We start from the raw sequence: 25,384 nt of genomic DNA on the forward strand, positions 1-25,384 counted from the left end.
TCCACGCTCGGCACCAAACTCGGCACCACGCTCGGCACCACGCTCGACACCACGCTCGAATCCACGCTCGACACCACGCTCGACACCACGCTCGACACCACGCTCGGCACCAAACTCGGCACCACGCTCGAATCCACGCTCGACACCACGCTCGACACCACGCTCCACACCACGGTCGAATCCACGCTCGAATCCACGCTCGACACCACGGTCGAATCCACGCTCGACACCACGATCGAATCCACGCTCGACACCACGCTCCACACCACGGTCGAATCCACACTCGACACCACGATCGAATCCACACTCGACACCACGCTTGGCATCACGGTCGAATCCACGCCCAACACCATGGTCGGCACCACACTCGACACCACGCTCGACACCACACTCGACACTACACTCGACACTACGCTCGAATCCACGCTCCACACTACGCTCGCTCCACACCACGCTCGCTCAACACCACGCTCGCTCGGCACCACGTTGGACACTACGCTCTTTCTAAGCCTCTCGTTTGTTCTGCTGCTTCTCTGCGACCTCTCCAGGAGGAGGAGGAGGGACATGTTGCACACTAAGACTTATAGATACTATGCACTCTTTAATATTGTTGTTTTTACTGCTCTTCATACACTGAGTTTAGTTTCTCATGTTGTGCAGGCCTAGTCCCCTTGGTGGGCGATGATGTCAGTGGGTACCATGTTGGCTTGGATCGAAGCCTTAATCTCCTTAAAACAACAGAATTAGTTTTAAATGAGTAAAAGGTTTAAGGTCAGTATTTTAACTGATGGAATTCCTGCTACGGAAATCATTGAAGTTATTTCAGTGAACATTCATAGTAAATAAAAACAGAGTGCAGGTAAAAGAGGCTGCTGAAATAAACTCCTAGAAACAAGGACAGTTATGAAACGAGCTGCCTGATATAAAAGCCGTTTTCTGAAGAAGCTTTCAGAAATCGCAGAACTGTCGAGGTCAGGATAACACACAGGAAGCCAAGGTCACAGGTTGTTGCTAAGTGACTTAAAAACACGAGATGAAAAGAAATGAACTGACGAGCTTCTTGTTGAGTGACTTTATAATTTCATGCTTCCTAATAAAAACCAGAAAACAACCTCCCGCAGCCTGTCCTTTGGTCCAGACGCTTCAAAGAGCCATGAACCTGTTTGTAGACACAAAGAGCTGTTTAAGGATGCATCTGTTTATTTACATGTCGAGCTTCTAAAACCTAAAGAGTCTTTGATACAGGCACGTTATATTCAGGCGTTCTTACACGCATGCAGCTCGTTAATGAGAGACCTGAACTTTGGCTGTCAGACGTTGTGAATTTCTCCATTATTTCAACTGTTAATAATAATAATAATAATAATAATAACAATGAAAAAGTCTTATCTAAAGGAGAACAGTCGATTGTTGTTGTTAAAAACTGGCTATACAACTGTAAAAAAAAAAACATATGCAGTAAATAAAGAAAGTCAGTTAACTAATTAACCTTTTTTATTAACATGTATGAGTCGCTGTCATAAAGGAGCCCGTCTCTCACACCTGAACCTTACCTGTATATAAATCTCATGTTCGTAGAGATGAAACATCCTCTCTGTACATGTCCGTGATTCTGCTGATGAATCAGTGATGAGCTGAGCCGTGGGCCGGACTCATGCATCTGATGTCTGAGTAAACAGGACGACTGTTTGGAGTCTTTTTAAAGCTCTGAGTGGGATCGGGAGGATGTGACTGTGTGATTTAAATCTGTGACTCCTTGAAGGTCGAGTGTCTCTTGCATCATCTGATATTCAGTCATTTTCTATTTGTCTGGCAGCTGAAGGACAGAGTCACATTGATCAACTCCACCTTGATGTAACGGTCATACCTGCCCTCTCCTCTGTGAGACTGCAGAGTTTCAGTAACTTTAAACCTCGTTGGAGTTTTGTTGTTGGAGGTTTTTCCCTCTGAGTCGAAGGACGCTGTTTGGACTGAGCGCTGATCCGTTCTGCTGATAGAATCAGGTGTTTCAGTGTGCTGCCGGATGTCTCTGGTCCTCCTGCTGCCGCCTGCAGACTCTGACTGATTCACCTCTCTTTTGTTTCCCGTCTCTCTGAGGCTCAGCTGTCACGCTCCGATGCTCGCCATCCTAGTGCATCATGGTCCGAGTGCGTGTGATCTGTGACTCACTCTGAGGATGTTGGAGAAACACATCATTACCACACACTTACTGCATAATGTCCTGTTATCTCCTCCTTCAGAAGCAGCTCCTGGTGTAACTGTTATTACACTGTTATTACGAGTACGACTAATCACGGCCACCTGCTCGTGTCATACAGATTGTTACTGTGACGCTAAGCAGCTAACACACTATGCTCATATGGAGACATGAAGAACAAGATCCATCAACGTCTTTACAGTTTACTTTCTGAAATCCACGGTCCCTTCAAAATAAAAGCACAGAAAAGTTTCAGTGTGAGACGTGTAGTATGACATGTGGTGCAGCTGGTGACTTTCTGCCTCGGTGTCTCAGTAAATAAAAGATTTCCAGGCAACAGAAGCAGCCCTGTGACCGCTCAGAGACAGAAACATGTCGGTGTTTCCTCCGTCCCGTCTCTCTGACTGCAGATGGAAGGTCCTGTTTACCCCTCCGTCGTAAACCTGAGGAACAGTCCTCTTTGTTTCTGTGGAAAGTTTGTCTGCAGGGTGGAGAGGACGCAGCAGGTGGAGGACAGCAGCAGAGTGAGGCTCCATGCATTATGCAGGACGGTGTCACTCCATTATAAAGCTGCTGAAGCCTCCTGGGAGTCCTCGGCTCCTCGTGCATCAGCACCATAACTACATTTGTTCAGAGCTAAGAGTCGTGTCTGGGTGTCGATTCATCCTGCAGATATTTGGTTTAATTTTCCACCAAATCGAGTTCTTTATAGAAACAGTTTTTCTACCTGAGGCTGTTTTTCCTTTACTTTCTGAAGCTCACCAGGCGACCGCATCATTTATCCAATAAATCTATAAAAGCCATCAAACTAAACACCAGCAGGTTGAGCTCATTGTTGTTTTTTGCATGAAAGATAGAGAACAGAAAGAAAAGGTAGTTAAAACCTGCTTTCAGCTCTTTCTGCTCGATTGTCAGCGTGAGGGAACCGACGAAGAGTTTCAGCCACAAGTAAACAGTCAGCGGCGTCTCTGCTCTGCGAGCGTGGCCACAGCAAGGGGACGAGGGGCCGCCAATAACCAAACGTTTGTGTTTATCACTGTATCGATCGTATGGCAAAAAGGTCGTGGCAGAACGTGACACCGGTGACGGTGTGAAACTGGTACAATGCCCACCCCTCCTCTGCACTGTGTTTCAGTAAAGTGTCAGCTTCAGGACCTGCGCTCATGTGAGAGGAACGTGCGGGTCGAGCTCGGGAAGTGAGTTCTGGTCAGCAGCTTGATGAATCCGGTGTGTTCAGGCGTTAAACTGTACAATCTGATGGTTCAATGTCCATACAGACACACAGAGTACAGATACAGTTCTGTGTGTCTGCGTGTAGCAGCACACACTCCTCCGAGGGTCTGCAGCGGTTGGTCTCCTCAGCACCAGCAGGGGGCGAGCTCGTCCTCCCCTCGCTCCCTCCTCTGGAGGACGTGCAGCATGCTCTGGGAATCTCTGCTGCTGCTTTGTGACCCTGACAGAAAGGTTCAGTAAATAAATAAACCTGTTCTCTGCGCCGAGCTGGAGGCGTTTAGATGTGCCGCTGAAAGTTTGAGACGAGCTGTGACAATTAAGTTAGACTTACTGTGAGCCTCCAGCTGCCTCCCTGCACCTCCTCCACCAGGAGAGAGGAGGAGACAATCACTGTGTTATTACTGCAGGAGATCCAGACAGTAAAGTGAGATGGATGCTTTGAAACTCCTGAGAGCTGTTACTGTGTGTGTGTGTGCGTGCGTGCGTGCGTGCGTGCGTGCGTGCGTGCGTGCGTGCAGGGTAGAGGTAATCTCCTGTGGGCTGCAGAGGTCCGTCTGTCCGTCTTCATCTCTCTGATAGATGCTGTGACCTGCTCGTCTCTCCTCCTGAGTCAACAGGTACATTTCCGTACGAGTCAGACTCCAGCTCTTCGCCGCCACGCGCTGAAAAACCCTCGAGATAAAAGTGATTTGATTTGAAGTCACAGTGGTTTTGATTCAGTTTCCTTTCCTCCTTTAAATCTTTCACATTTATGTAACACACGGGCTTTTAAAGGCAAAGCACTGATGACTCTGTCACGTCTTTGTGTTAGACGTCTAAAGAAGGAACATTTCAGCATTTAACAATAAAAACCGATTCATCATAAAACCAAATGAGCAGCTTCTGTAGCAGCAGGGTTTGAGGGGAGGTTAGCTTTCCTGCATCACACAGAAACGTCACCATTAGCAGACAGGAATGCAGCGCTGCTAATCCACCTCACGGTTCTGTCTAAAGGTACAAAGGCAGAATCAGAGGAAATGTTCCGACTCAGCAGGAAGTGGAGGTCCTAAATCAGGAAGGAAAAGCAGGTAGCACTAAAGCTACTCATCCTCTTAGCAGAGGACGAGATCAGTGATGACATAACAGATGAAGGGCCGTGGTTAATGTTCAGAGAGAAACGTTGCTGCCTGATGTGAAAGTGTGTCATTTGAAAACCTGTTCAACCGTCTGGTGTGACCTTCTGGTGTAAAGAAACAAAGCTCCGGCTCAGTGACCGTGTCTTCTTTCTTACTGCAGGACGTCTGTAGAAAAAGGCTCTGTTCATCACGACAAGAGATGTGTCCAGATGTTTGTTTGCTTCAGTGTATCAGAGCACAAACATGAGAGAAGATGAGGATGTTCACATTTAACAATCAGAACCAGAAAACAGAGTCAAGAGGCAGAGAGTCACAAACACAGTTTGTGCCTGCAAACCTTCTGTGATCGTCAGAGTCCTCATAGAAACGATTTTGATTTGTTCTTTTGTCATCTCGTTTTTAAATTCGGACTCCGTCCATGAACCAGAAAAACAGACGCTTCAATACAGAACAGCTTGTTCTGCACGACTTCGATTTCCACATGATTCCAAAGTTTTCAAGAATCCTTGATTTGATGTTTTTGGCTGACCGCCGGGGTCAGCCCTGCACACGGGTCTGTATGTGACCGACCGACCGACTGATGCATTGTGATATCACAATGGTGGATCATGGAGCATATTGGCCCTCCACCTACGCTGTCCTCACCTACGTCCGCAGCGTGCACGTGCTTTCAAACACGCAGTCATCGGCCTCATAAGGACAGACAGTAACACTCTGATGCTCACATTGTTCTTCTCCTGTCTTCAGTCGTATCTTGGAAACGTGAGACGGTGACGTAAAGCTCAGGATTTGCTCTCTTTGAACAGTCTTTTTTTCATCACTTGATTTGCAGTCTCCACATTGTTCCAGCAGCCTCTCATGTATGTCCCTCTGATAGAGTGATTGATTGATTTATCATCTTTCTTTAAATCGTCGAATTAAAGGCAGATCTTATTGACTCCTCTTCAACCTAAATCAATAAGTATAAAAGTGTTCGGACTCCCGGCTCATCATTTGAGTCTGATGATTAACTTTAGGAGGTCTGATGGATGAACGGTGTGTTACTCTCTGCTGTGCGCTGGAGGTGATGCGAGGTGAGCGGCCGGCTGACAGCAGGCGCCTGCTTTCTGTCATGCAGCCGCGTGGAATAGAAAAACATGTTCCATACATGAGTCCAGCACAGGAGGGATTTGTGCGTGCGTCCTGTTTACTCCAACGTTTTTCTGCGGCCCGTCTTCGCACACAAACACTCACAAACACTCTCACAGTGGTGTATTAAGCAGCCGAGTCCCGCGGGGCTAATCATATCACAGCAGCAGTCAGGCAAGTCTTTCTGAACATCCATTAAGCTGCTGCGCTGCACCCAATCCTCCATGAATCACCCCACCGTGAAATATTAGCTCCATAAATTCAGCCTGCCATCTTATTAAGCCTAATCCCTTAAAAAAACACACCACAGCCCCCTCCAGCCCCCCTCCAGCCCCCCTCCAGCCCCCCTCCAGCCTCCCTCCAGCCCCCCTCCAGCCCCCCTCCAGCCTCCCTCCAGCCCCCCTCCAGCCCCCCTCCAGCCCCCCTCCAGCCCCCCTCCAGCCTCCCTCCAGCCTCCCTCCAGCCCCGCTCCAGCCCCCCTCCAGCCCCCCTCCAGCCTCCCTCCAGCCCCCTCCAGCCCCGCTCCAGCCCCCCTCCAGCCCCCCTCAGGCCCTGCTCCGGCCCCCCTCCAGCCCCCCTCCAGCCCCCCTCCAGCCTCCCTCCAGCCCCCTCCAGCCCCGCTCCAGCCCCGCTCCAGCCCCCCTCCGGCCCCGCTCCAGCCCCCCTCTGGCCCCGCTCCAGCCCCCCTCCGGCCCCGCTCCAGCCCCGCTCCAGCCCCCCTCCAGCCCCCCTCAGGCCCTGCTCCGGCCCCCCTCCAGCCCCCCTCCAGCCCCGCTCCGGCCCCCCTCCGGCCCCCCTCCAGCCCCGCTCCAGCCCCCCTCCGGCCCCGCTCCAGCCCCGCTCCAGCCCACCTCCAGCCCCCCTCACACTTCTCCTGCAGACTGGTGTCTCCTGAGCTGCAGAAAAAACAGCAGCAGAAGAAGAAGCTGTGTTTTAATGTCATGAAGGTTCACAGACGTATCTGGAAACTAACAGAGACCTGACGAGACGATAATATCAGTACGCTGGTCATGATATCATTAGAATCTGAGTATTATATACATAACATATACTTTGATTGATTACCTTGTTCCACTGCAAATTGATCCCCAAAGGAATCTTTGTCCACATCAGTCTGTTTATGGAACTTCAGTCAGTGTGACTCCCCCGAAACGTGATTCTAAGTATTATTGCAATGAACTGAAACAAAGATGCCTCCATCTTTGTTTGAACCAACTTCTTGCATATTCGGAGATTGAATTCGGAGCGACGCCTGAGATTGAGGAACAGGAGCTGTGTTGTAAAATCCCTCTGAGTCTCTGACGTGTCGTAACTGGCTGTGAAAGCAGTGAGTCATCCGTGTGTCGCTCTCGTGCTCGTTTCTGTCGCTGTGCGAACACGACGCTGCACACAGACGAGGCTCGCTTAGATTTTCACGCCGATGATGTTCATCCAACACTGCAACACTTCCAGGCTGATGAATGAATCACACGACACATGAACAAACACTGGTATTTATTCGTGCACTGGGTGCAACAGGGCGGGAAACAAGAAAAACTACACGACGTAGGCGTAAAAGAATACACAGAGAATAACACAGCACGTGGGAAGCAGTGAGCAGAGCTTGTTATTGAAATCTGGTGTTTCTTCTGATCATTCAGAACGAGAGCATCATGACATAAACAAGAAGTTTGACTCATTCGTCTTAGTCGTGTTTTTAAAAGGCTCATATCTGTTGAATGGCTCGTCTCATGTTCTTCACGTGTTTCACGTGTTCGGGTGTTTTAACTCTGTGTTTAAAAAGCTCGCCTCTGAAACGGGCCGTTCAGGACAGCTGCAGGTTTCTACGTAGGACCTCGCTTGGCTGAAATCGACCAGGCTCAGGCTGCCTTCTCGCACGAGCTTGTGGTCGAGTCGTTGTGAAGATTTCAACTTCCCATTCCAACACCTCCTGGAGACTCGTACACACAAGGCCAAATAACCGATCCTGGAGCAGCCATGTTTTCTACAACTTTGGACTGACAGCGCAGTGTAGCCCCTCCCCCACGTGCGATCACACACGAAATAACGAGATAAATAAGTCGAGATCTCCAGAAAACAGCAGAAATGACTCGTTAGAAAACGGAGTCAATGAAATATGGATGCACGTCTGCACACTAGTGATATTAGTTATTAAGAGTTACTTTGATTTAACTGTTAAAAATCAAGTAAAGATGATTCTGTATGAAACTAAATGTCAGACGAAGCAGCCGGTTAGAAAGTTTACTTTAATTTGAAAGTCTGCAGGACGTCTGGTCTCGGCTGCAGCCGTGCAGCAGAACGACGTCTTCATAAATGATGAGGAACAAACAGAGAATGATGCGTGTGTGAAGTTACAGTCAGGCTGAGCTCTGCTGGAGCGTCACTCTGCAGGTTCACACACAGGTCAGCTTCAGGTGACGCTCACAGTGGTCACACCAGTGACTGTATATAAAGCTGGACCACGCGTCTCCATCTGCTCCCATTGAACAAAGTGATGCCAAAACAGCCCTGTGATAGGCGCTGCCATCTTATGATGGTGACGTCATACGGAGCCAGAGTCTGCGCTTCCCTTATAGGGAGCTGTCATGTCGTCCATCTTTATACACAGTCTTTGATTCACACAGGTTCGAGAGGTTACACAGAGAGAGAGAGCCGAGACGAGGGGAGGCCGACGTCTTAAACTGTCCCTGCACACGGATCAACTCTCAGGTGTAAAGCAGCAGTTATCTGTTGTGTAAACTCCAGCTAGTGTTAGCCGCTCCGCACCCCATCCATGCCCACACCAGTCAGCCTGTCACTCACGCGTTGGGCGAGCCTGCCAGCCAGCGCTCAGGGGTGCCAGAGCCCACGGCGGCTGCCAGCAGGGACATCTCATCCTCCCCCGTCCGCAGGCTCCGCGCCCGGCCATGAATGCCGGCTTTGCTGCACTAATTAACCCCACCGAGGGGCCAACAAGCCCGCTACAGTCCAGCTCGGACTAATATCAAAATACAGCCTTGTTCAAATTAGCAAGGTGAAGTGAGAGGAGGAGGGAGGAGGAGGGAGAGGAGGGAGAGGAGGGGGGAGGAGGAGGGAGAGGAGGGAGAGGAGGGGGAGGAGGGAGAGGAGGGGGGATAGGAGGGAGAGGAGGGGGAGGAGGGGGAGGAGGGGGAGGAGGGAGAGGAGGGGGGAGGAGGGAGAGGAGGGGGAGGAGGGGGGAGGAGGGATAGGAGGGGGGAGTCAGCTGTCTGCGGTCAGACGAGAGAGAGCGAGAGAGAGAGAGAGGTTATATTAGTTCAAATTAGTGGTGAAGCTTGCCAGGTAGATTGACTGACCCTGTGTGTGTGTGTGTGTGTGTGTGTGCGCGTGTGTGTGTGTGCGTGTGCGTGTGCGTGTGCGTGTGCGTGCGCGTGTGTGTGTACAGTACTTACTGCCACAAAATTAGATTGCATAAGTTTAAATTTCAGCTCTCACTAATGATTATTTTTACTGTAAATAATTCCTCATACAGGTAACACAAGTTAACCAGCCGTCATGAGTGTAGCGTGTAGCGTGTAGCGTGTAGCGTGTAGCGTGTAGCGTGTAGCGTGTAGCGTGCAGCGTGCAGCGTGCAGCGTGTAGCGCGTAGCGCGTAGCGTGTAGTGTGCAGTCTTACTGGCTGGTAAACTGGTGCAGTGTGTGCAGGATGAAGTGCAGAGAGAGAGAGACGCTGCGTGTTCTTACATAAGGTCTGCTTCTGCTGACAGTCGTCTCTCTGTGGACTCTCTCTCTCTCTCTCCCTGAAGGCCGGGACGTCCCCAGGGAACTCCCTGTACTACTGAATGAAGTCATCACACACACACACACACACACACACACACACACACACACACACACACACACACACACACACACACACACACACACTCTCAGGCTGGCAGTTTGCCTTTGCGTCCTCTGACTGGGATCTTTTTAGGAGTTTTGGAGAACAAAAAGACTGACCGGCTGTTTCTCTGCTCTGTGAGAGGCTGTTTCATCGTATCGAGGACAGATGTTGGGTTTTATTGTGTTTCCTACGTTTGACTACAAGATATCGTCTGATGTATTTTGGACTGTCCCCATTATGAGCTCCACCTTGTTCCTCCTGTCAGTCTGAAGTTCACATCAGAAACAGATTTGATGCATCAGTGAGTTGGTTCAGAACAGCAGCAGGTATGAATGGCTTTCCTCTTCCTAGTTGCCTCTCTCTGTCAGACCTCTCCTCTGCATAGCGCCTCAACATTACATTCATACACTATATGCTCAAAGTATCGGCCTTACAGTACACACCCACACACACGCCCACACACACTGGTGAACAGTAAAGGTCAGGCTCTTAATTGAAGCCTTTGTTGGCCTCTGACATTAAAGCGTGTCCATCCTCTCAGAGCAGAAGAAGACGAGCACGTGTTGACATTCACAGAAACACCGTCAGAGTGAAAGAGGAAGAGAGAGAGGAGCAGGGAGAAGGTCTGATTCAGCGTCAGGTCAGCAGAGATGTCAGGACGCTGATGGAGAGACGTTAATGTGAAACACTTCAGACATGAGTCAAAGACAAACTGCACGCAACATTAAAGATGCTCAGAAACTGGGAAAAGAAAAATATTCTTTTTCACCAAAGCTAAACAAACAAACGACGATGAAGCTCCTGTTTTCTTAGATCTGTAGTTATGTGGAGGAAATAATGGGCCGACACGTTGTCTGCATCCAGGCTGTGACTCGTGATGAGCAGCAGGTTGCTGCTGTCGCGCCCTCACACTCTCAGTCTCTCTTTAAAGCTGCTGCAGTGATTCTTAACGATTCTCCCATCAGACTCGATGCTTCTTCACGTGTCTCCTCCATGTTGGAGGCTCTGCAGCAGCGACCCCGTTACTCCTGTTTTAACTCAGTCACGGCTCCGTCCTCCTCTGAATGATCTTTTTTCCGCCGCCTGTCTCTGCATGTTCGACACTGTCAGCCCGCTGCGTGCAGCTGAACGCTCGCAGCACCGAACACTCCACAGATTCCTCCCTGCGGGTTCAGAGCGATAATCTCATTTTAGGGCCGGCGGGGGGCAAAGCATCCGTCTCCACCAGAGAACGACAACGCCAAAACATCACGCTGCTGCACTCGAACCAGTGGAGAGCTGCAGAACACGAGGAGTAACAGATAAAGGAGAGCAGAGAGGCCTGTGTGATAATATAGAAGCTGAATCTGCTGCAAAACACAGTCGAGCTGATTTTCATCCCTTTCACTTCAAATGCATCAAACTAACCAGTTCAGATGTAAATGAATCTGCAGAAACACTGCATGTTCTTAAACAGGCAGCGATGGTTCCTTTTAATCACAAAGAAAAATGTCCTTTAGCTTCCATGTTTCCCAAACCTTCAGCAGGTTGTTTTTCCCGCCTAAACTTAACCAAGCTGTACCCATAGTGCTGTTTTTTCTTCTTTGGTTTGTAACTGCTTGAGAGGCCTCGATGGATGATCGTGTCCTGAGGATCAGTGGTGTACTGACACAACCTACGTGATCTATGTGCATGTGTCGTTTCATGGTCCTCAAAGCATCGTGTAAAAAGCAGTGAGATTGAAACGAGCAGAAAAGACGAGGTGATCTAAAGAGACCTCATGAGAGAATGACCAGGACGGACGCTGTGTATGACGAGAGATAGATCCTGATGATCCTGCAGGCCGCCGTGTGTCGGCCTTCGAGTGTCCCTGGGGTGAGGAAGGCTGTCCAACCTGTGCCGCTCCTCCATCGAGTCAAACTAACAAACATTCTTCTTCATCACTTCATCAACATTAAATGTCTTGTTTTAAATGTTTTCACAATGAAAAAAGTTTCATTTCTTAAAGTATAAATCTAAAATAGATGCAAACATAAAAATGAATCCAAAGAAACTCTGAACAACAAGTTCCAAAGACACAAAGTTTCTCTGTGAGCTGTAAACAAGATGAAATCTTCCAAAGAGTAAAGAGAGTGAGATAATGAATGTGGATGAACAGGTAAGTGATATACAGGTGTCACAGCTCAGACGGCTCTTCATGTGTCAGCAGTGATTTAATGAAGCATCTCATCTGTTCTCTTCCTGCCTGCACACACTGACTGTGCTGCGTGGTCACACCCTGTTTGTGTGTGTTTCATGTCCTCAGCAGAACACATAATAATACTCTTCATGATCCTGCACAGATATTGATCATGTTGCTCTGTGTCTCCCTTGCAGAGTCTGGGAACCACCGGCCGACACGACAGCAGGAAAAAGTAAGACCTGTTTCTACTGTGACCTCATCACTCCCCGTATGTTTCCTCCTCCTCTGCTCTTTGCCTCTGACACGCTCTCTTTAGATGTTCCCTGAGGCCGGACCTGTCTGTGCTTCTGACATCTGATAAACCAGGTTCATCTTTTCCCTGCATGAAATCAAACGTACGACATTTCTACCTGAAACGCTGAATTCAGATTGTCGACCTGAGTCGGAGAGAGAAGCAGAAACTGAGGAGGTGATTTAGTTTGGTTCGGTTGGTCGGTCAGATTTTGCACAACTGTTCACTTGTACTCAAGAATGATTGGATTAGATTTTGGTGGTCAAAGGTCAAAGGTCAAGCTCACTGTGATCTCACATCCATCCCATTCTTGTGGACACGATATCTCAAGGTCACTGTGACCTCGCATAACACGTTTGTGGCCATAACTGAAAAATGTATACGTTAATTATGACAAAACATTTTACACCCAAAAGATGAAAGGTCACAGTGACAGCGTGGCGCTTCATGAGGTCACTGTGACAGCGTGACGCTTCGTGTTGTCACCGCGACCGAGGGACGCTTCGTGTTGTCGCCGCGACAGCGTGACGCTTCATGAGGTCACTGTGACAGCGTGACGCTTCATGAGGTCACTGTGACAGCGTGACGTTTCGTGTTGTCACCGCGACCGCGTGACGCTTCTTGTTGTCGCCGCGACTAGCTGACGGAGGCTTACAGCTGCAAGGCGGTGATTCCAGTTGTGTCTTACATCAAACGAATCTTCAGTTTCCAACAGTTGTGCTTATTCTGTAGGAGACAGAAACCAGATGCTTAAAGATAAACGGACATGAGCACATGATAGACAGGATGAACTAAACAGATGCTACTTGTGCATCCGTATGAGACAGCGAGCTTCGTCCGTGTTCGATGACCTGGGATGAAAACACGCTGCAGCCAAACGTTCATAACTTCTCCTGAGACATCAGATGAGCTGTTAGACGTCAGTCATCCTCTCGCTCTGCAGCTTTACTGTCAAAAAACGTTAATACTAATAACATGAGCTCACCTTTAAACACCTTTAGATCCTCGGCCTGGTTGGTCGTCCTTTCTGTCTCAGATGTTTGCTTCTGTGTTCAGGTGAGTTCAGCGCGGCGTCCTGACCTCTCAGGAGGAGCTTTGTGTTTGATAGATGTCTCTTTATAACGTCTGAGGAGCAGGATCACATTATAGAAGTGTTTGACATGAACTCTTTGGCTCCTGTTTGTTATCAGAGTATGCAGACTGCACTAATGGGTTCTCACGGCCGCGAGGAGAGAAGAGCAGCGTGCTGATAAAAGACAAAACTAAAGATAAGAAGATCTTTTGTCCCAAAATAAGAGAAGCTATTTCAGTCATCCGTGTTTTTTGAAATCTGTTTTTAGACTGACGCACGAACCGACACCTCCGTCATCTCCATCAGCAAACTCTATTTTCTGTTCATTCTTCTTCATTTCTATAAAAGTTGCACGTCTTTGTCCCTGACTCGACATCACGGCGTCATTGTCCTCTCTCAAAGCTTCCTGCTCTCTGTGCCTGATGTTTGATCTGCTGCTAAATGAATCTGTCTCATGCAGATGAACTGACTTGTAGTGTTCTGCAGCCTGTCTGACGTTGTGAAGTGAACACTCTGTCGTTCCTGGTTTTACTGTCAGATTTGATCTTCAGGACGCCTGTCAGCAGTTTGCTGCAGGTGTTTCAAGATGTGGTAGTGACACTGTGTGTGTGTTAAAGGTTAGAAAGCCTTAAGTGTCTGCAGACGGAGCTGCGTGAAGTCTCATTAGTGTCCTCAAATGATGTCACTCGAGTCAGTTATAGCTGAAGACAGAAAGGTTGATGATGAGACAAATCTGTGCCGACCTCTGAAGCATGCTGCTGACCTCTGCTCCACGCGTCCCAACTAACTGATTTGCATTGTGGGTAGTGTAGTTTTTGTCATGAAGATAAGATTGTGAAATAAAAAGAGGTGAACATCTGGTGGTGAATGATCCCAGGCCTGTCTGTCAGATTTGGAGGATCTGATGAAAACAAACCTGAACCTTGTTTAAAGTTTAAACACCCAAACTGCCCCGTCGCTACTTCAGGATCATCATGCACGTCTGAATCACTTCGTTCTACGGCTTTGTGCTGATTGATGGCTGTTTCCTCCAATTAGGAAAACAACCGAGCCAATCAGAGCGTTGTGGGCGGGATCATCCCTTATATGGTAGAGCCAGAAAACGGACACAGAAAGATGCAGTGAAAGTTCATGACCGATAACTTTAACCTTTACTACAGCTGCTGTGTGGACTGAAATGACATCTGCTGATTGGTTAAACCTGTGTGTCCTGTCAGCCGTGTTAAACTCTGATCTGAGCATGCTCAGTTTGGTCTCTTCAGTTCACCCTGCTGAGCTTAAATGGACTCCAATAACCTTTTGTTCTGCTCAGTGGACCAGACCTACACATTATCACACCATCGCTGTACTGTGTGTGTGTGTGTGTGTGTGTGTGTGTGTGCGTGTCACCACTGGCTGTTCACTATTTATTGAGATTGTTTCTCCACAGTCGTTAGAATCTGTCAGCTGATGCTTAATGATGATCGTTTTAATAGAAAACACTTTAAGATGTCCTGCAGGTGGAGGTGTTTAAAGGAGCAGTCCAACATTTCAGCTAAATGCTCTTCTGAGGCCTCACAGAGAAAATGAAAAATATACCAAGGACACAAGTTACGGCTGGATCCTTAGAAAAGCTACAGCATGTACATGACATACACTTTGTTCCTCTGTTAGCGCTAAAGCTACAGCATGTACATGACATACACTTTGTTCCTCTGTTAGAGCTAAAGCTACAGCATGTACATGAGATACACTTTGTTCCTCTGTTAGCGCTAAAGCTACAGCATGTACATGACATACACTTTGTTCCTCTGTTAGCGCTGAAGCTACAGCATGTACATGAGATACACTTTGTTCCTCTGTTAGAGCTAAAGCTACAGCACGTACATGACATACACTTTGTTCCTCTGTTAGCGCTAAAGCTACAGCATGTACATGACATACACTTTGTTCCTCTGTTAGCGCTAAAGCTACAGCATGTACATGAGATACACTTTGTTCCTCTGTTAGCGCTAAAGCTACAGCATGTACATGAGATACACTTTGTTCCTCTGTTAGCGCTAAAGCTACAGCATGTACATGAGATACACTTTGTTCCTCTGTTAGCGCTAAAGCTACAGCATGTACATGAGATACACTTTGTTCCTCTGTTAGCGCTGAAGCTACAGCATGTACATGAGATACACTTTGTTCCTCTGTTAGCGCTAAAGCTACAGCATGTACATGACATACACTTTGTTCCTCTGTTAGCGCTAAAGCTACAGCATGTACATGAGATACACTTTGTTCCTCTGTTAGCGCTAAAGCTACAGCATGTACATGACATACACTTTGTTCCTCTGTTAGCGCTAAAGCTACAGCATGTACATGACATACACTTTGTTCCTCTGTTAGCGCTAAAGCTACAGCATGTACATGACATACACTTTGTTCCTCTGTTAGCGCTAAAGCTACAGCATGTACATGACATACACTTTGTTCCTCTGTTAGAGCTAAAGCTACAGCATGTACATGACATACACTTTGTTCCTCTGTTAGAGCTAAAGCTACAGCATGTACATGACATACACTTTGTTCCTCTGTTAGCGCTAAAGCTACAGCACGTACATGAGATACACTTTGTTCCTCTGTTAGCGCTAAAGCTACAGCACGTACATGAGATACACTTTGTTCCTCTGTTAGCGCTAAAGCTACAGCACGTACATGAGATACTCTTTGTTCCTCTGTTAGCGCTAAAGCTACAGCATGTACATGACATACACTTTGTTCCTCTGTTAGCGCTAAAGCTACAGCACGTACATGACATACACTTTGTTCCTCTGTTAGCGCTAAAGCTACAGCACGTACATGACATACACTTTGTTCCTCTGTTAGCGCTAAAGCTACAGCACGTACATGAGATACACTTTGTTCCTCTGTTAGCGCTGAAGCTACAGCATGTACATGAGATACACTTTGTTCCTCTGTTAGCGCTAAAGCTACAGCACGTACATGAGATACACTTTGTTCCTCTGTTAGCGCTAAAGCTACAGCATGTACATGACATACACTTTGTTCCTCTGTTAGCGCTAAAGCTACAGCATGTACATGACATACACTTTGTTCCTCTGTTAGCGCTAAAGCTACAGCATGTACATGACATACACTTTGTTCCTCTGTTAGCGCTAAAGCTACAGCATGTACATGACATACACTTTGTTCCTCTGTTAGCGCTAAAGCTACAGCATGTACATGAGATACACTTTGTTCCTCTGTTAGCGCTAAAGCTACAGCATGTACATGAGATACACTTTGTTCCTCTGTTAGCGCTAAAGCTACAGCATGTACATGAGATACACTTTGTTCCTCTGTTAGCGCTAAAGCTACAGCATGTACATGAGATACACTTTGTTCCTCTGTTAGCGCTAAAGCTACAGCATGTACATGAGATACACTTTGTTCCTCTGTTAGAGCTAAAGCTACAGCATGTACATGAGATACACTTTGTTCCTCTGTTAGCGCTAAAGCTACAGCATGTACATGAGATACACTTTGTTCCTCTGTTAGCGCTAAAGCTACAGCATGTACATGAGATACACTTTGTTCCTCTGTTAGAGCTAAAGCTACAGCATGTACATGAGATACACTTTGTTCCTCTGTTAGCGCTAAAGCTACAGCACGTACATGAGATACACTTTGTTCCTCTGTTAGAGCTAAAGCTACAGCACGTACATGAGATACACTTTGTTCCTCTGTTAGCGCTGAAGCTACAGCACGTACATGAGATACACTTTGTTCCTCTGTTAGCGCTAAAGCTACAGCACGTACATGACATACACTTTGTTCCTCTGTTAGCGCTAAAGCTACAGCACGTACATGAGATACACTTTGTTCCTCTGTTAGCGCTAAAGCTACAGCACGTACATGAGATACACTTTGTTCCTCTGTTAGCGCTAAAGCTACAGCATGTACATGAGATACACTTTGTTCCTCTGTTAGCGCTAAAGCTACAGCACGTACATGAGATACACTTTGTTCCTCTGTTAGCGCTAAAGCTACAGCACGTACATGAGATACTCTTTGTTCCTCTGTTAGCGCTAAAGCTACAGTCTGACAACAGTCAACACAAAAGTTATGTTGAGCAGTATGTGGTTTGAAAACAGCTCCTACAGTGCTCGGCTGTAAGAGTGCTGAAAATAACTACATTATAATTCAAAGAGCATTATCTCAGGTTTGAGCACTGCGGCGCTCTCCAGGGTGCTGATTCTGCAGCTGCAACCTGGTCTGATGGGAAAACTAACCCACACTGTCAGAGCCACCTGGATGTTACAGTGTTTAAATAACTGTCATGCAGGTGACGATCAGTGTTGTCATGACGTCGTCTTTCATCAACAGGATCATTTACATTCTCACCTACTAACAGGTAATGCTGCCTTGCTCGTTAAAAATCTATTTAAAGACCTCTGGTGAAAACATCTCCATGTGGTGTTCTTCATGTGTTACACCACATATCAGGGACAACGTCAGCAGTCATGGCCGTGGCAGCAGGTAACTTCATTTTTCAGTAAAATATTTGAACAACCATCCAGTCCATAAAGTAGATGTGTGAAAGTGATGAACAGACATGGTTGTGTTTTGTACAAACTTTTCAGGGATTTGTTCCTCTACTAATCCATGAGTTTGACATTTTTCTGCAGCTAAATTTGCAACAAAAAAACCCAAAGAAACACATGTAAATATTACGTTTTAAGGTCCAGTTAATGTTATTAAAGGCTCGTTCGGTCCTTCTTTACCTGCGATTCATCTCCATTGGGGATGCAGTGACTGAGTCAATCAGCAGTACAATAATTAAAACATCGGCTACTGCCGTGGGCGCATGTCTGTCAACGTTCCGATGTACAGCTGATGCATCGGTGCATCCCTCATCTCCATGTTTCATTTGAGGAAGGACTGAAAAGATGACACTCGGGAACATTTTCATCACCAGTTTATTTGCTGATTTTTCTCCACTAAAAACTTGATAGATAATTATGAGAATCAGAAAAGGATCTAAAATATGTGTCACAGTTTTCTGGTTCAAGATAGATTTTTTCTGATCAATGGTTCAACCCAAAGAAAATATGATTTACTGTCATGTTACCTTTAATTTTAGCTCCTGGAGACGGACAATGTTTGGCTTTTCTACCTGAAAAATGACTCTGATTATCAGCAGGTACGTGCAGGTAATTAGTTTGATTCTTCAGCTCTGTTTTTAATATTACGAGGCTCGATTTCATCCTGCATGATCACTTCATGTTTTCATGCTGCTCACACAGCAGATTATGTTTCTAACCCTGCTCTGTAACACACACACACACACACACACACACACACACACACACACACACACACACACACACACACACACACACACACACTCATCAGCACATCACGCTTTACTTTATGGGGTTTATTGGAGTGCAGTTGTTTGAGTGTGTGGACGGTGGTACCACTTTGCAGGCAGAAAATTACACTCGCACACACACACACACACAGACACACGTTCACACACACACACACACACAGACACACACGCAGGGGCCCGAGGTAGCCATAAAGAATAATGGCCTCTGGCTGCGCGTTGCCATAGTGATTGAAAGGAGGAGAGCTGTTGATGGAGGAGAGACTGAAGCTCTTTGTTTCCTCTGAGGACGTTTAAACGTCGTCGCCGTGATTTTCACTTCACATGTCAGACGTTTAAATCCTGCCTCTCCTGCTGACGGCGAGCGGGGTCGGAGCGGGGCTGCTTACGTTGGCCGGCTAACGAGATATAACGGTGGAGTAGACGATCGTTAGCATCAGACCTGAGAGAGTCCTCTGATCCTCAGCGAGCTCCACCTGCAGGATCGGCCTGTTCTTCACACGTACATTCCCGACATGATGAGCAGAGATGTATTGATCTGAGAGCGAGAGGGGGGACGCTCACACTAATGAGAACATTGATTATTGGATCACACTCCTGTCTGATGTGATATTACACTTATGTAATATGTTCTATAGTTGTATATTTACTTACTTATTAATGCATAGTAATAAACAATGGTTTATTTCTTCTGTGGAAGAAAATTACTTAATAATGAGACTTTTGATAATAACACATTTTATACGTGATTTTTTTGTTTGTCTATTTCACAAGAAAAATTAGGTTTAAGTTCCAGAAAAATGCCAAGAATACGACGACAACAGACCGCAGAGCCGGATCAGATCAGGTTGTGTTCGGACTTCAGAGCAGGCTGAGAAAAGTGTGATCCAAACATCCCGATGATCCTGATCCCAGAGGAGCACTCAGGCTTCAGGAGACACAGGTCATAAAACAAAACCACATGTTTACAGCGTCCTTTAGACTCGAGACACTTTTTATATTTTCCACCTGAGTTGCTGAATCTCTACAGAGACACAGCAGATGAAGCAGACTTTGGGGTCGTAAAACAAATGTTAAAATAATCCACCGAACAGCACCGACATCAAACATCAGATGTTTAACTTAAAGCAGCTGGGAGGAACTTTCACTGTGTGGATGTTGGCGCCCCCTGTGGACAAAGTGTGTAGTGTGTGATCACATTTAGAACTCTGCTAATCTGGATTAGGTAATCTTGAAATATCTGGATCAGGATCAGATTGATCCAATCCAGTTTTACTTTGAAAAACCAGGACAACAGGAAGCTGGATTATCTGATCAATAACTGGGCCAAGGAGATAACTGTAGCTCAGCAGCCGTCCTTGCTCCTGTAACAGCTGTTTACAGTCTAACAAAAAGGTGTGTGAGGACACTCGTAGAGACCTGGAACAACCTGTTCAGCACGCACACACACACACACACACGCACACACACACACACACACACACACACACACACACACACGCACACACAGCAGCATCAGTCGTGACTGGAAGTTTTCTGACTCATCGGCGCAGGAGACGGATCGTTCTCTTCGTTACTCTCAGTTCATCTCTCGCTCTTTCAGTCCTCCCACTCTCTCTGCAGCTCTCGCTCCCCTCTCTCCCCCGTCTCCCCCTCTCTGTCTCTCTTTGTCTCCCCTTCTCTCTCTCCTTCCCCTCAGACTGAAGCTGCTGGTGTTGCACCGTAAACTGCTCAGAATATTCGTAGTTAAATGTCTCTTTTTTCTGTCCGATCTGATCTGACTCCTCTGATGTTTCATTTTGACCCGAGACCTTTATCAACGTGAAAACATCACAAACGTCACCTAAACAAAGATAAGGAGGATTATCTGATTGTTTGATTGTAGTACAGACCTGTCAATCAGTTTGATGACGCTGGCAGCTTCCTGTTTATCTCTGAATCACAGAACAAAACAATGAATGTGTCTGCCTAATGACACCCGAGCACATCTGAAGACTTCTCATAGTGAACAAATAAATGGAGAAGTCTCCTGTTTCCAGCAGATGAATAACAACAGTTACGGCTGGATGACAAACTGTCTGAGTCCTCCTGTGCTGTTTATCTCTGTGCGTAAACTCGTTCACCTCCTCGCCTGTCTGATCGCAGAGCCTCAGTTTGGCTTCGAGCAGCTTTTAAAGCAGCAGAGATCTGATCACTCTGCTTTCATCGTGTGAAAAGCTCCACTTTTAAAAGCTTTGTGGGCTCTTTACTCTGCGCTCAGACGGAAACAGGTCTGAGTTCATAAAGGTGTGAGGGTCTGCAGCGGTGTGGGCGGAGTGCTGCAGGTATCGGCCAGCGTCTCCCAGCAGAGAAACAGACGCTGAAACTTTCACAGGTTTATGGATTCATAGAGCTGAAGACAAAGAGAAGAAATTAAACACAGAACTATCGATCAGCTTCACCTTGTTTCTTACTGACACTCTTTGTTCCTGTTCCTGTGAGACAGCGATCACAGGGAGAGCTCTGTGTGTCAGCCCGGTGTGATTTCAGTGCAAATAAAAGGTGTAAAGTCAGAGTGGTGGATGGATGTGCAGAACATCATGTCCAACAACAGGCCTGCAGATTAGCTTTGCCTTTGTATGAACCTTAAAGATGATTTATTTCCTAACTGAACAACAGTGTGGCTGCCACGTGCAGAAACAGAAGAACGCATGCGTTCTGAACAGAAGCGTTCTGATGTTAAAGCGTGACCGTGTTTCATGCAAGTTTTTACAAACTGAGCAGAAGACGATCTAGAGGTCTTCATTTGACCCTTTCCCACTGAAATTAGCGCGTTGATGAAGGTTTGTCAGACCCGGGAAGACCCGCTTATAGATGCTGATTGTCTGTATACGCGCCGCAGACAGGGTTAGTAACCAGTGAAGATGTTACGGTGGTTAGGTCTTTGTTGGCTCTATTACTCATTCAGTCTGTGTATCAAACTCGGCGCAGACACATTTGGAACGATGTTCGAGCGCTGCTCGGACGGAGACGGGCGGAGTTTGTAGCTGGTGGCGAGGAGCTGCAGAAGTTACCTACGGAGCACAGCATCGCGGAAAGGGGGCGGAGATTAACGTGTCGACACAGGTTTTGTGATCGAGGCAGTAATTACCTGGGTTAACTGCAGAGTCATGTGACCCGGGTCTGAATGCAGATTATAACCTTTCCCACTAACAAGGGTGTTAGCGGGTGTTAGCGGGTGTTAGCGGGCGTTAGAGAGACCTGAGACTGGCCCACAGTGCTCCTGGTTTGGTTCATGTTCTCTGGTCTTCATATTGGATCTTAAAGGTGATCTTTCCTGTCAAACATAGCGTGTCCATGAAACAGACCCAGAGTAGAGGAGCGTTTGAGCCTGCATCGATTAGCTCCATCGGACATTCGTCATTGTTAGTTTTCATCTTGAGTCATTTTTTAAGTCACGTTTCTGTCAGTCACAGAGGAGAGCGGAGCGCTGACGCATCCTGTCAGGGTTCGGTCTGTGGATCGCTGACACTCTGATGGACTCGTTAACACGGACAGAGACCCTGAATGATTCTCAGACGGCCTCCACCGGGCAGAACTCTGCTGTACATCTGTTGGTTGTTGTTGTTGTTAATGTCACACTTCGTCTTTAAGCTGTCGTCTCTAACCTCGGATCTTTAATCGTCTTTAATTGAACCTTTTCGCTCTCGGACACAGATGGAGTCTGTTTGTCAGGTTTGGACCTCCAACCTCCTGATGGAAGGAGAACTCCCCTCGGGGTTTATCTTCTGATATTTTTCTTCTTTAGACTTTTTCTTACATTTCCTTTTTATTAACAGAAAGTGTTTGAATCTGTTCTTCTTCAGAACTCCTGAAAGATTCTTCACATTGTCTGGCTTTTTTCCTGCAGCCTCCGAGTACAGCGTCTGCAAGAAGTTGTCAGTAGTGCATGTGAAGCGGGGCTTTACTTTCTTGCTCCAAATCTGATATATTGATTCAGTTTTTCTTTGGTAACAAACAAACTCTGCAGAGGAGCTGAGAGACAACGATTTAGCACGCTCAGTCCGGTAACAGAACCCAGAGATGTGTCGCTCTTACTCGAGCTTCACCGTGCATTCGTTTCCATACTTTGGTGAGGCTGATGGTGAAGTCCTCTGAATAAACCCACAGAGTGGTTTTATGAACACGTCTCTCTGCAGAGGTTCCACATCACTGCTGGAGGACGATCGAGCTGGGCTTCAATGCGACCCGACCCCTGATGCAGATCTGAAGCTGCTGGCAGGAAAGTGCTGCTTGTTGGAACCAAATGTGACCTTCATTATCAGGCTACGTATGTTCATTATCATGTGAATATTACCTCCAATAACAGGGCTATATTCATATTTATAGAGTGCATTAACATGTGCAATATTACTTCACCTAATCATCATGTGCACTTACATTTAATATCTTGCTCTACCTTTAATTCTTATCTGGTGCAGGATACGTTTTTACTGCTTCTCATTGTGGCTGTAAATACGACGCTCACTCACTGCTGTGTACTCAGCTACTTTATGTCTGTACTATTGTTATTCCTCTCTTTGCATTTAACCCTCACACACGTTATATTTCACTTATATGTGAGACTGAATAAAGTTCCATCTTAACCTCAGCACCTTTACCTGATGTGAAAACGCTTGAGCAAAGGTTAGTAAGGTCTGTTCTCCAGCGTGACTCCTCCTCTCTCTCTGGAGGTCCAAACTCTGCAAACATCGACTCCTCTCACATCTCAGAAAACCACAGATGAGACGTGTTTATTTACCTTTAAATATTCCATATCATACCTGTCAGGTTGGTGAGCGATGGTGGTTTTATAGAGACCGGTTTGAAACCGGAAGTGAAGGTTAAACGCTGATGTTGGTGTTCTCCCTCTCGCTCATATTCGCACTCATATTTATTCATATCTATCGAGGTGTGGTTTTCTGTATCATGTCTCATTGACATTATGTAAACTCATTGAAAGTTTGAAGCGGCTCTTTTGTTCCAGACTTTTTATCGCTGTTTTAAAACAGTTCGAACATTCGAGCTGTCGTTTAGCTCGCTAGTTTTATTCGTCCTCGCAGCGGAGGCCTGCCTCAAGAGGGTTGTGCTAGCATAAACCCACTTGTTTGTAGCATCAAGCTAACCAGCTGTTTTACTATTATTGCTTTCTTTTTAACCAGACCTGAGTACTTCGGCTCCCCTCCATGTACTCACATGTTCTGGATGGCTATAAAACATCCCAGAATCCTTCACTCCATAACTGACCTCGTCTCTACGCGTCTTTCTTTGCTAATGTCATGATAGCTCGCTGCGCTGTGTGTTGAACATTTCTCCTGTGGGGAGGAGTCTAATATCATGTTGAGACTGATTTAAGGCTGGACGACGTGCTCGGCGCCCAAAGCGTCTCTTCTGTGAGTTCCTGCGCTGGATGCTCGCCGGAGCTCCTGAGCTGTGATGTTTCAGGGACCTGTCGAGCTGTACCGAGCGGCCACGTTGCTCTGAGTCTTTGCATGATAACAGTCGCTCCCTGGGAGGTATAACGTCTCATCCATGTGATGGATGCGACTCATTTCCACACTGACACACACTCCCCGAGGTGCTGCTGAAAACTCCCACACACTCCTAACCTCTCTCCTGATTCACACACACTGTACGAACCATTAGAGTCACCTCTGCTGCTGCTATACTGCTGAATCGTGACTCTACGTCTCTGAAGTGACGAGTCGTTATGAGAGCCGAGACGGCAATTACTCCTGAACAAAGCAAACTAACGGAAGGTTTATGTACGAGGAACAGACGAGGGGATTTGCTCTGCAGCTTTCGGCTCACACAGCCTGTTTATCAGCTCTGAACTTTAATCCAACAGAAGGAATGAGGTGTCTCTGTCCTCTGCTGCTGTTTGACACACACACGTCAAACACAGGAGACTCACAGCACTGTACAGGCAGCATGAACAGACATGAACATACAAACGCATCATAAAGGAAAGATGATGAAACTAAATGAAACAGTAGAAACACAAAATCTGTAGCTTCTCCTTAAAATGTGCTCAAACAGAAATACATGACCTTTAACCTTTAGAGCTTTGCAGTAAAAGTGGTCCATCAGGGCCCATGTTGGTATGTGTTGCTTATTGTGACGTAGTTTCTCGATGCGTAGACTCTTTGGGGGCGGCTGTGGCTCAGTGGTAGAGTCTTGGTGTCATTAAACACATCGTCTGTTTGCTGATAAAGAAATTAAAGCTGCTGTGAGGAGCTCTCACTTTGTGTTGATTATAGCGCCCCCTGTGGACAAAGCCTCTTATCTCTTTCTCTAACCCTCCTGTGACCGTGATAACTGTTGTTGTGCACACAGAATGACTTAACTTAACCTCTGACCCTCGCTGTTGTTCCTCTCTCAAAGACGCCCGCTCACATATTTCACCACACCTTTTTGTTCAGGTATCCCAGGGTTACACTCGCTGCTGTGCTGTGATGCACCTCTGACCTCTGACCTCCCACCGGTTACGTCATGAGGAGGCTGTGCAGAAGGAAAATATGAACCTGACATGGACGGCTGAAGCTCTCTGTGAACACATGAGTAATGGTGATACTGAGAGAATAGTCCCTGAGCCTGTACAGGTGAGACTGGAGACTGAAGTACACAGCACCTTTCATACAAACATGTCGCCCAGGGTTACGCTTCACAGAGTACAAACAGACCGCGAATAAAAACAATAAAAACTATGAACAAATAAAAAGCAGTAAAAAAAGTGAAATAATAAGAGAAAGCTAATAATTATAAACACTTAATAAAACTAGGGAGCAGAGCTCTGATGGAGGAGCAGGAGATAACCTTTCACCAGTTATCTGATGGACTCACATCAAACTGAACATGAACTAAAGTGAACCTAAAAACACAGTGATGCTCACGAGGATGATATATATGATGTATGATAGATGTTCAGCACAGCAGTATGGGCTCATGGCCCTGTCAGTACAACA

General features: G+C 46.7%; 1 protein-coding gene across 1 annotated transcript in view; it reads left to right on the forward strand.

Annotated features, from left to right (window-relative positions):
• Positions 1 to 25,384, forward strand: part of ankfn1a (ankyrin repeat and fibronectin type III domain containing 1a) — an 89,958-nt gene that overhangs the window by 13,415 nt on the left and 51,159 nt on the right. The window contains exon 6 of the mRNA XM_069664355.1: positions 11,873 to 11,910. Coding sequence (XP_069520456.1) covers positions 11,873 to 11,910 — 38 coding nt within the window. The remainder of the gene's footprint in view (positions 1 to 11,872; positions 11,911 to 25,384) is intronic.

Source organism: Semicossyphus pulcher, unplaced genomic scaffold (assembly GCF_022749685.1).
Source record: "Semicossyphus pulcher isolate SPU_LCO1_2020_fin unplaced genomic scaffold, fSemPul1.0.p SCAF_16, whole genome shotgun sequence".
NCBI classification, from domain to species: Eukaryota; Metazoa; Chordata; class Actinopteri; order Labriformes; family Labridae; genus Semicossyphus; species Semicossyphus pulcher.